Source organism: Phaethon aethereus, assembly GCF_964289735.1.
Source record: "Phaethon aethereus genome assembly, chromosome: 4".
Classification (NCBI taxonomy): domain Eukaryota; kingdom Metazoa; phylum Chordata; class Aves; order Phaethontiformes; family Phaethontidae; genus Phaethon; species Phaethon aethereus.
The window spans coordinates 75732423-75744762 of NC_138578.1; the positions used below are offsets into that span (position 1 = coordinate 75732423).

The 12340-nt window shown below is 38.6% G+C and overlaps 1 protein-coding gene across 1 annotated transcript in view; it reads left to right on the forward strand.

Annotated features, from left to right (window-relative positions):
• Nucleotides 1–12340, forward strand: part of POLN (DNA polymerase nu) — a gene marked incomplete at its 5' end in the record, with an annotated part of 104223 nt that overhangs the window by 61606 nt on the left and 30277 nt on the right. Inside the window, 2 exons of the mRNA XM_081999743.1 lie at nucleotides 7635–7717; nucleotides 11854–11985. Of these exons, the coding sequence (XP_081855869.1) occupies nucleotides 7635–7717; nucleotides 11854–11985 (215 nt within the window). The remainder of the gene's footprint in view (nucleotides 1–7634; nucleotides 7718–11853; nucleotides 11986–12340) is intronic.

The following is a 12340-nucleotide window of genomic DNA, read 5'->3' on the forward strand; positions in this document are numbered from 1 at the left end:
AGTCTGCATTTCAGTCTTTGTAGATGCTTCTTTCCATTTTTTTAGAAAAGTATCTTAACTTTATTTCACTATTCTGGGCAGTCTAGACAAATTTCATGTGTCTTCCTAATGTCTCTGTGCTCTACGTATGAGGAAGACAATCTAGCTACTTTTTGTTTAGAACACAGTTGTGTAAATGCTTCATAGTTATGGAAGGCATATATATATGTAGTTATATATATGGTTTTCACTGGGAATCTGTATCAAACCACACGTTAAAACGGTGTATGATAAAAATATCTAGATGGGCTAATTGCATGTACCTTATACGTGGCTATTGATTGACACGTGAGGCAAAAGTAGTGATCCATTTTGATATGACAGTGGCTTCAGGGAAATTGTTTCCCAACATCATCCTTTTCTGTATGTTGTAACAGAGATTAGCCAGGCAAAAGGTTGATTCCACATGTTACCTTAAAAATGTCTAAGCAACTTACACCTGAGACCTGTCAGCATTTTCCATTAGTCATGGAATAGCAGCTTTCAAAAAAATCACTACTTCTTGTGCATTGCACTAACCGTGAGCTGGCTAGGTTATATGTAGCCAATCTTTTATGTATGTTTAGCATGCTTGCATATGTTGTGGTATTTATTCTGCTTGCCTTAGGTATAATAAGGCCAATGTAATTGAAAGAGTAGGCTTTCAGAATTTACCTTCTACATGATCTATTCAGTGGCGATACCACTGTAAAACTGAGCTTTGCTAATGCTCGCAGTTGTCACTAATGGCATAAAGTGTCTGTACCAGTTTCGTAGGCCAACACAAAGTTCCAAGCACAAACTTACAAAATATACAACCCTCATCTGCTATTAAAAAGCAACAGGTGATTAAAAATGAGAGATTTATATAGTTCACTGATGAAATTTTAAAAAGCTGTAAAAGCAGTCAGATGAACGAATGTGTATTACTCATATATTCACTCATTTATTGGACATTAATGACCATGTATAAAATGAATTTAATGGCACTCCATCTCGTTTCCCACATCAACAACTCACAGCTAGGACTTGGATTAACTCACAGATGCAGGAGAGTGGCCAAGAGCTTTGTGGCTGTTATGACTGAGCTTAGCTTGGCTGGAATGTAATGCAGCTCAAGGCAACGCATGTCTGCCAGATATTGTGTTCGAGAAGTTTGTTCTGCCTTTTCCTGTACATAAACAGACGACTTCCGTCACCATACAACATTTCCCAGAAATGCTGAAATGTCTTATCGCAGTCTTTTAAGACTGGTTTCCTTCCATTTCTACCTGTTCTCAAGGTTTTATTTTCACATTGCTCAAACTTTATGCCCTGTGGCCTCTTTGATTTTTTTTGTGTTCATATAGTTTATGCTGTGTGCAGTCATTTCTGTATACTAAAATTTGTGTTAATTCTTTTTTAATATTCTGTACAGGTTAAAAATTAATCCATCCAGATCTCTACTCTGTATTAAATGTATTATTCTAGGTTATAGTTAAGCTCTTTTTTACATTACAGATGTGATTGCCATATTTTTCTTGGGTATAAACAAACTTGGTATTCATATGTTTTAAAGACTTCAGACTTAATTCAGCAGAAAATCTCAGAGATGTCCATTAGACCCCATTAATATATGAAAACATAGTGAATTTTTGAGAAATTGTAGAATATATTCAAGATATTATCTCTGAAAAAGGAATAAATTATTTATGACTGTTTTTAATTTTTGTACGTTTCAGAACTGCACTGTATGTTTCTTACTACTAATAATGTGACGTTACCCTTCTTCACTCTTTTGCTAGAAAATTTTTCTCCATTTTTTCAGTATAAGAATTAGGTAGCTATTCCCTTTTAGGCATACAACCAGTTCTTAGTAGAACCACCATTTTAAAGAGTTTTTCTGTCTCTACTCTCACTATGTCAGATTTTGTACAAACTTTGTCTGTAAGTTGTTTTGCTGTCCTCACAGACCTTTCTGGATCGTTTAGCTCTGCTAATTTCTTCCAAGAATAATGAGATCTGTTAACCTGAACATGTCGTCCAGCACTGAAGCCCATTCTGTATTCTACCTAATAGATATGTATCAAGTAAAGTACTATAAAGCAAAGTACTTGCAAAGTGTACTAAATGAAGAAAGGTAAAGGACAAACAAATCAGGGATGGGGAAGTAGACTGAGATGAGTATGCAGGCAAGGACAGGAATGTATCAGGTGAAATACTGCACATTTGGAGATGGCAAGTCAGGAGGAATTTGAAGATGATGATAGTACTGATTACAAATTTGAACAAATAGCATATTTGAGAGAGTAATGAGCAGGATGTCATAAAATGGAAAAATATGTTTCGTGTTAGAACTAATAACTGCGCATGATTAAGAACGCTTGACAGAGAGCGCAAGAGCTCTTGATCCCCAGTTGTAAGAAATCAGGAAAGGAAGGCAAGAGACCAGCTTGGCTGAGTGGTTTGCTGATGACTGATGCGCAAACTAAAGGGCAAGAAGGAAATGCACAGGCAGTGGAAGCAGGGCCAGGTATCCTGGGATGAGTACAGGGATGCTGCCTGGTTGTGTAGGGATGGGGTCAGGGGAGCCAAGGCATGGCTGGAGCTGAATGTGGCAAGGGATGCAAAGAATAATAAGAAGGGCTTCTACAGGTATGTCAGCCAGAAAAGGAAGGTCAAAGAAAGCATAATCCCCTCAATGAGCAAGGCTGGCAGACAGGTAACGAGATGAGGATAAGGCTGAGGTACTCAATGATGACTTTGCCTCAGTCTTCACTGGCAGTGTCTCTTCCCACGCCTCTCTAGGGGATGGCCTGCAAGATGGGGACCGGAGGAGCAAAGTCCCTCCCACTGTAAGAGAAGATCAGGTTCATGACCACCTGAGGAACCTGAACATACGCAAGTCCATGGGACCTGACAAGATGCATTCCAGAGTCCTGAGGAAATTGGCTGATGTAATTGCCAAGCCACTTTCCATGATATCTGAAAAGTCATGGCAGTCAGGTGAAGTCCCTGGAGACTGGAAAAAGGGAAACATTGCACATGTTTTTAAAAAAGAGTAGCAAGGAGGACCCTGGGAACTACCGACTCATCAGCCTCACCTCCGTGCCTGGGAATACGATGGCACAGATACTCCTAGAAGCTCTGCTAAGGCACATGGAGGACAGGGAGGTGATTCAAGACAGAAGAAGGGAAGGGAAGAACTACTGATGTTGTCTACCTGAACTTCTTTGAACATGCCTTTGACATGGTCTGCCACAACATCCTTCTCTCTAAATTGGAGAGATAGGGATTTGATGGGGGGACTGTTTGGTGGATGAGGAATTGGTTAGATGGTGACATCCAGAGGGTAATGGTCAACTGCTCAATGTCCAGATGGAGACAGGTGACAAGCGGTGTCCCTCGGGGGTCCATATTGGGACCAGTACCCTTTAGTATCTTCATCAATGACATAGTGAGATTGAGTGTACCCTCAGCAAGTTTGCAGGTGACACCAAGCTGAGTGGTGTGGTGACATGCTTGAGGGACGGGATGCCATCCAGAGGGACCTGGACAAGCTTGAGGCATGGGCCCATGTGAACCTTATGAGGTTCAACAAGGCCAAGTGCAGGGTCCTGCATGTGGGTCAGGGCAACCCCCTGGTATCAATCCAGGCTGGGGGCTGAAGGGATCAAGAGCAGCCCTGCCGAGAAGGACTTAGTGGGACTGGTGGATGAAAAGCTGGACAGGAGCTGGCAACGTGCACTCGCAGCTCAGAAGGCCAACCGTATCCTGGGCTGCATCCAAAGCCGCGTGGCCAGCAGGGCGAGGAAGGGAATTCTGCCCCTCTGCTCCACTCTGGTGAGACCCCACCTGCAGTGCTGCATCCAGCTCTGGAGCCCTCAGCACAGGAGAGACATGGACCTGTTGGAGCGGGTCCAGAGGAGGCCTTAGACTAGATCTAAGGAAGAAATGTTTCACAAGGAGGGTGGTGAATCCCTGGCACAGGTTGGCCAGTGAGGTGGTAGATGCCCCATCCCTGGCAACATTCCAGGTCAGGTTAGATGGCGCGCTGAGCAACCTGATCCAGTTGAAGATGTCCCTGCTTACTGCAGGGGGGTTGGACTAGGTGACCTTAAAAGGTCCCTTCCAACCCGAAGTATTCTATGATTCTATATATATTTCCTGTAGTTGTAGAAATAGCATAATTTCTGAAGACCAAATCCTGCAGCAAATTCTTTCTTCTCTTGAGCTTTTTTTCCTGCATCAATTTCTATTACATTGCATTAATGTTCTCCTGTTCCTGCAGGTGTACATACAGTACTGGGGGAGCTGAAGTCTGTCTCCATGTCTCTCTCTGGGCCCAGCAGCTAAGGCTTTTTTATGCCCATTCAACTTCCTTTTTTAGATTCAAGTTTATTTGTAAACAGTGCATCTCCTCTCTAGATCTATTTTACATCGTACCACAATTCAGCGCTGAGTATTTTCATGCGTTAGCTTGTTTAGTGATTGTAGCTTAAAAATTTCTTAACACAAATAAGAAGATAACAATGTCTCTTTTCCAATGTCATGGTATTCCGTGATGAGTCCAAAGTCCAAATAAAAGTTTTAAGTTTAAATAGGTTCTCACAGTACCCATTAAAACAAATTAATTATCACAAATATAAATTTGTTTGTGGAGGAAACAGCCTGAAGAAGAAAATCCACTGGGGATTTCTAAAATGGATGCTGCATTTCTGAGAAATTGCTGCTCCCTTTTGTTACTTAAATGCGTAAATAGCCTTCACCTCGAACTGCAGGAATGCCACTCTGTATTATAGAAGGAATCCTAGGTAGAAACCAATCATTGTCAATACAAACAGGAAAAAAAAACTTTTTCATTATTAGAAAAAAAAGGAATAGTTTTGATTAATGACTTCTGTTTGCTCAAGCACCTGTGATTTATATGGCAATTTCATACTTTATTATGAGCTATAATGATTCTTGAATGTAGTACATAAATTAACAAATATACAGAGTGCTGTATGTAATGCATTTCTGCAAAGTGCTCACGTTTCCCACTCTGACACACTAGGAGGTGTTGACTGATGATTTTGGTTTTAGCATTATATAAAAAGAAATATTTGACATAAAGCTCTGAAATTTTAGTTGCTTCTCATTTATTTAATGACTAACCAAAGATCAGGAAATGCTAAGTGACTGTTGTGATTGCCATGGCCACATGATGCATGTACATTTGCACTGATAACTGTTAGGCAAGGTTTTATTGTGATTGCTTACAATGGAAACACAGGATCCTCCTCGTGACGCTGCCAATCATGACTACAAGAAGTCTATTTCCGTTTTTCCCAGTCAGCCCTTTCAAGTTGAAGCTTGGATAATGTTAAATCATCTTTAAAATCATAGCAGTGGGTCTCGCTGTGCACATAATCAAGTTCTAGTGTCTTCTTTTCACTGTTATAACTTCTCTAGAACCACCGGTCCTTCCCAGCAAGAGCCTCATCTTATGTCTTCCTCAGTACCATGGTCTGATAAGTATGTATGTTCCTCTACAGATCTTCATTACTTCTTCCCCACTGTGTTCTTTCTCTTATAGCCCTTCTTTTTCAGAAAAAGTGAGTAGCTAACATACCCCGTGCTGACCTCTTGGCTCTCAGTTGTCTCTAGCCTCAGACTTAAGTAGATCTACAAGTAAACTCTTTTGCTGTACTCCTCTCTCTTCCCTTCTCCAAGCCTATAGTTCCAATTATGCAGTATTAGGAAAGCAGTATTACATTTTGTGTTGTTTCCCTAGTTTCAGCATTTTTCAGTCTTGGTTTTTCATCTCAGAAAGGTCCTCAGGTAAGATCTACTCTCTTATCAGATTGTATTTTCCCTCCTCATTCTGGATAGATGCTTTCTTAACTGTATATGTAGCTTTCTGCCAGGTTCTTCAGGAAATTCCTGCGGACTCTCTGCCAGAGGTTGCTTCAGGAAATCCTTAATGATGTCTAGTTTCCTAATTCTGCACTTATTAGGTCCAATTGCCACTTTGTCATCTTATTCAGGTGCATTTGGGAATCTCAACCTACTTTGTTCAAGAGAGCCATGAACTTTTGACATGGCATAACTAAGGAAAATTGTAACTGTCTTCAATTACCAGAATTACTGACTTAAGTGGGAATAGTCTTCATTACAGATGACAATCTAATACAAAGTGTTTTCCCAGTTCATGTTTGTCAGCCTAAAATGAGCAGTGAAAAGTCCATTTTATCTTTGAGCAATTAATAGCATTCAAAGGAACAATGTAAACTTCTACAAAACCAAAGACTATTTCCCTAGCGGAGGTTTGAAATTGAATTCAGTTTTATTTTTCCTCTTCAAAGAATCTGTACTGCCTTAAGGAGTTGCTTAAATCTGATTGCACTCAAGGGCTACCTGTTTATCATCTGGAGTGCCTAATTATACCAGCACTGTGTATAGGCTTGGCTAAAACTAGTGTATGGGCCAAGCAAGCAAAAATTTGTGGTTCTGCTGATTTTCTAGGTGTTTGAATACTATAGTAATGGTGAAAGATTCTTCCTCAAGAAGACGCACAGAAATATGCCGTTTTCTCAAAGCTCATCAGACCAAACTTTTATGATAAAACATCTTTCATGGCAAAAAGCTTTCATAACAAAGCATAGCAAACTTTGCTTTTAAAAATGCAACCAAATCATCATGAACAGACTTATGAGGAGACTTATTCTCAAGCTGTGCGTATGTCATCAAGTATCGCTGATAGCAATTCATCTCTATGTTCCAAATACAATTTGTGTAGGTGTTTGTTTTCAGAGTGTTTGTAGATGATTGAGATTTCCCCCAATGCACTTCCATTTAAACTAAATGATCAATATTCATTAGTGTTGTCAATTGTCAGTAATGCCAGCATTCTTTGTGGAGCTACATTTGTATAAGGAAAAGCATAAGTGGCATGTACTTGATGATTGCAGAGTCCTAGACTTTTATTTGTAAATTGCTAAATCCATTCATACTTTTGTATGACTGTTTACATCAGTTGGTGAGTGAATGGGAACTGGGAAGGATGATGCTTTGCTGGGAGTAAACTAGCTACACTCTCTAGTTAAGAAACAGCCAGTGCTTCTATTTTATGAAGCATCTATATTGTGGAGACAGTAATATAAGACACATGGAAAGATTCAATGTTTTTATCAGTCATTATTCTTGATAAAAGGTTGGATATTCCCATTAGTGAGCCCTGATATAACCTTTGTTTAAATAAGCTTTAGGTCAGATTTATGCTTTGAGTCTCTATATATGTCACTTCTTGAAGAAATGCTGTTGCTGGAAAGATTTAATTTTTCTCATGAGTCAATATTGAATCCTCTTCAACCTAAAGACCAATAATACAGTAGTAGGATTTTTCCTAGCCAAGAATTCGATTAAAAAGAAAAGGAAAGGAGAAGATGAAGATTAAAATACTTTCATTTACTATGGACTATCACCACCAACATTTTTAAAGAAGTTGTGCATTCCTGGCTGAAGACAAATCCCTTAAGTACTTCTGTTCATATCTTACAAGTCTGTAGCTATTAGATGGTTATTTGGATACATTTTCTGTGGGGGTAACAAATTATTTTTAATTGAAAATGTATGATTTTTGTTTGTTTGTTTAGGAAGGGGATTCCAAGTGAACAAGTGAAACACGCTGATAGAGAGCAAGCAAAGCGTATAGTTTACTCAGTGGTTTATGGAGCAGGTAGGCATTTTTAGAAAAAAAACCCAGCTACAGTAGATTCATACTTTATACATAATTTATATAAGTAGACTGAATTTCAAGGGTGAAGAAAAGTTTGTCAGAGTATTACATTTTTATTTTTTATCAAGGATTATTAAATGATCCTCAACACAGCCTCAAAATCATCAAACTACATTGACAAGCACAAAGATTATTCTCATTTTGTATTTATTTGCTGCTGATGTAACTGAAGCATTTGCCTTTATCTAAAATTATTTTAATTTTGAGTGGACTTTGCATTCTGTCAGTGTATAAACAGAGATGAGATAACTGCAATGAAATTAAGAGAACTCCAATATTGTCTCAAAACACAGTTATAGAATCACAGAATGGTTGAGGTTGGAAGGGACCTCTGGACATCATCAGATCCAGCCCCTCTGCTCAAGCAGGGACATCTAGAGCTAGTTGCCAAGGACAGTGTCCAGATGGCTTTGAATAGCACGGAGACTGCACAACCTCCCTGGGCAACCTGTGCCAGTGCTCAGTCACCCTTGCAGTATAAAAGTGTTTCCCTACTTTAGATCTTAATGATTGCTGCCATTTCTTCACAAATGCAGAAAACCTGCAAAAATCCACACTGCTACCCATTCTGCCTAAGTCCTGTCCAGGTTCGAGACAAGTCAAGACATTCTGCATACTCTCCAAAACTGCCTAACATTTCTTAAGTGATGCCCAAGTCTTCTTATGCTTCATACATACTTAAAAATATGTTTTCTGGGAAGGCAGATACATATGTATCATCAGCCTACAAGCTTGTGAATTTGTTTTAGTGAACAGTTAACTAAACTTTATGTAGGTCTCCTGAAGAAATCCAAAAACTCAGCAGAAGATGAGTACTTGGAAAACTAATTAAGGAAATGAGAGCCCTAGGTTGCAGGCTTTGTTTAACTTGGAAAAACTTACAACTACACCTTGGGTTCCTGGGTGAGAATGCTTTCTAAACCATCTTTTGTAGTGAGTCATCAATGGTCCTGGAACCAAAGGTAGAGTTGGCCAAGGGCATTCAATTTATTGTTTAGGGCATTCAACTGGGAAGGGGAGAAAAACACTTCAATTTCAGCTCTCCAGAATATCTATTTTATGTATAGGTGTGTGTGTAGATTATATATACACACATACAAGAAAATATATACACGTGTGCATTTTTACATTAAGCTGTATTGCATTTTAAACATCTATGTTTAAAATCTATATTAAAAAAGCCCAACACTAACTCCTTGCAATGTAAATTCAGACCTTCCCATGCTGAGTCTGGAATCAAATCTCCCGTTTCCAGCCTGAATGTTTTCATCTCGGGATTATTTTACAAAAGGCAAGCATTAGCACCCCATGCTTAGTCCATGCAGATGCTACACATTTCCTATCTGTTCCCTTTGCTCTGGGTGGAACAGGCAGATACCTGCTCCGACTGAATCACCACTGGCTGAATGCCCTGCAGTTCTCTATGTAGTCAGTAGAGAAAAGAAACGCTGCAGTGACTGGGGCTAGAGCCTCCCTCAGCAGAGCCTATCTCTGTCTACTCGTGCTATAGAGAACCTAGATGATGAGATTAAGCAGAGTGTTGGCACTCCCTCACTTGCTCCGTACCAGGCACTAAACATTTCAGTGCAGCAGTGCTTGATTTAAGTATCTCCATTTACTTGTTTGTGCTTGGTCTCCCTCTCTCGCAAATGAGGACAGTTGAAGCACTGAAAGATAATAAGATGCTTCGGTTCATTAGCAGTGTGATCAGATCCTAATTAAGACATAACATGGAGTGATATTGTTAAACTATTTAGATGGAAACTGGGCTGACAAAAAGTAATTGTTAGATACCTGAAATTGATGGACTGAATTCCACCCACAGTTTGTCTCCCTTCGAAAGAGGGCTAACTTTTCATTAAGGTCACATTTTTATACAACTGAAGAGTGTGAATAATACTTATTTCACTTCTTTTGGGATTGAAAAATACAGAAGTATTCCCTGAGGAGCTTGCCTGTATTATGCTTGCAGGAGTTAATGGCAGTCTTTCATCTAGTAAATAGTAACCTTTTTTTATTTTTGTTTTCTTAGCTTTAGGTTACACTTGGTTTGTATTTTCAAGGTCTTTTCTATAATGCTGGAGGATAGAAAATAGTATAATAAAGAAAGAAGGCTTTCATGTCAAGGAGTTGGTACTTTAATAAATACACCAAATATTGAGAGGAATGACAGTATTACTGTCTTCTGCTTGGTTTGGAGCAGTTTAATTCACCTGTTTCTGCCTCAGTCATCTTGTAAAACTAAAGCCACAGACAACTTAAACATCTGTAAAATAAGGAATAAATTCCATTCAATGGCAGTATGTTCAAGCCCTGAATTGACACACAGGGATGTCAACATGTTTACATGAAAAGCAGAGAAGCTAATGATATTTTCAGTTTTGAAAGATGGTATTACAGTATGGAGAAGACTAAAATTCATAGGCTGCTCCTAACAATTCCCCTGGCACAGATAACTCAAGTAAAGTGCTCAGGGAAGCTTTAGTCCACTCTTTAGCAGTGCTTCGTACAGCCTGTGTTCCTGCATTGTGGAACATGATCTGACGCAATTACATGGCTGTACATTCCCCAGTTTTTGCTTCCCAGGAACTGCATTTCCCTGAAACCTTGCAGACTTCCTTACTGATATTGTAGCTTAATTTTTTCTACTATTTTATGCAATGCTTTTTTCTGTATATCAATAGTTCTTTAAATGGATAATGTGGACAAATTTAGATGTTACAGTTTTCTAAGGAAGCCACAGCAGTCTCCTAGCTGTTAATAATACATGTTTTAGCAGATAGATTTATCATTTGCTGACCCAGGAAGAAAACCCAAATTAATTAGATGTCAGAAAAAAGTTATCTTTTTCTAAAGATACTTATTCTAAAATACAGATCTATAATAGCTCAGCAAGAGTCATCCTGGATGTCTTGTGAATTTCTAGCACCTTGTCCAGACTGGTGTTCCTGCGGCTCATTGCAGCTCCTGGCATGACTGAGAACAAAATGCTACAGGATTGTTCTGAAATGCACATCAGACTGACAGTGATGGCATTTAGGTGGCTGAAATCTTCTCTCTTTCAAAAACGCTAGATAAATTTTCTTGACAGCATTACTGTGAGAATAACCAAATGCCTTTGGTGCCTTGAGACGTCGCCACTCAGCTTATGTTCTTTGCAGACTCAGTGCTGGTTTTGTGTTGCTCTGCAGCTGACAAATATATCTGTCTTTCAAACCTCATATGACTAATGTTGATGTATGTTTTATTTTTACTGGAACTGTTTGGTTTATAAATGTGTTTAAACTGTAGCCCCTAGTTTGTATTTTCACACTCTGGAACTGTCTTCCACCTTATCTTATAAATGCTCTTAGATCCATCGTAATATATATTGTGCACCTATATCCTATCCAAAAGCTATTATTCCTTTCTCTTTCTGTTGAAACACTTTTTCTGTTTTTTTTCTTTTTCCAACTTTCTATCTCACATCTTGGACCCAGATTTTTACAGACATTGAGGAGCCTAAGACTGTTGGAAATCCGTAGGACTCTGACTCCTAACGGCCTTTCTAAAATTAGGCTACTTGGTCCGATTACTTCAGCAGTTAAGTTTTTCTGTGACTTACACCAAATCTAAAGCTTCTAGCTAAACTCAACTAGGAACCATCTCCATCCTTTTTTAGATCTTCACTCACATTTGTGTTTGTTTAAAAGGGATTTTCAAATTCTGCTCCTCGAAGTTTTCAGATTTCAACACTGAAATAGGAAAATGATATTTAAAGCAACAAAGTTATTCTGTGAACAAATGAGATTTCAACCATATTAGAGGTATAAATTATAAGTAGGAATTTAATTACATACTTCTTTTATACTTCTTATTAAGAATATTCTTAATCCAGTAACTTCAGTAAGACATTCAGGCTCAAAGTTAAACATTAGCTTTGTTGAAATAGGGTTGTAATATATCAGATCTGTCCTCTTTCCTAGAGATAAGCAAAGTTAACGAATTCCACCAGTTGTGAATGTAACAGTGCTACTGTATGTAGTGGATTTCTGTTTTGCTTTATTGCATAATAAAGATAATTTCTTTACCACCAGGTAAAGAACGTCTTGCTGACTGCCTGGGAATTACTCCTCTTCAAGCTAGTCAATTTATTGAGAGTTTTATGCAAAAATACAAGAAAGTACATGAATTTACAAAGAAAACCATTGAACAATGCAGAAATAAAGGTAATCTAATGTCAGTAAGCATATTTTGGTTTACTGATCAGCACTGTGTAACAGTAGTGAAGACAAAGATTCATCTCAACCTAAATTCACATAGTTATAGGACAAGGCAAAAGATAGGATATCATTTCTTGGTGAATCAGGTTTTTTCTTTTTTAACCCTAAGAGAAGCTGGTTAAACCTGTCTGCCTTTTCTCGGAAAGATGCTAACAGAATAAGATGCTTGTTCTCAGAGTGAACCCTACTTATTGTCAAGTTACACTGCATCATTTTGACATATAATGTACTCCAAGACAAAAAAGCCCAAGGAATCTTTTACTTAATAAATATGCTACGTGGCTGCTGGACCATGGAATTT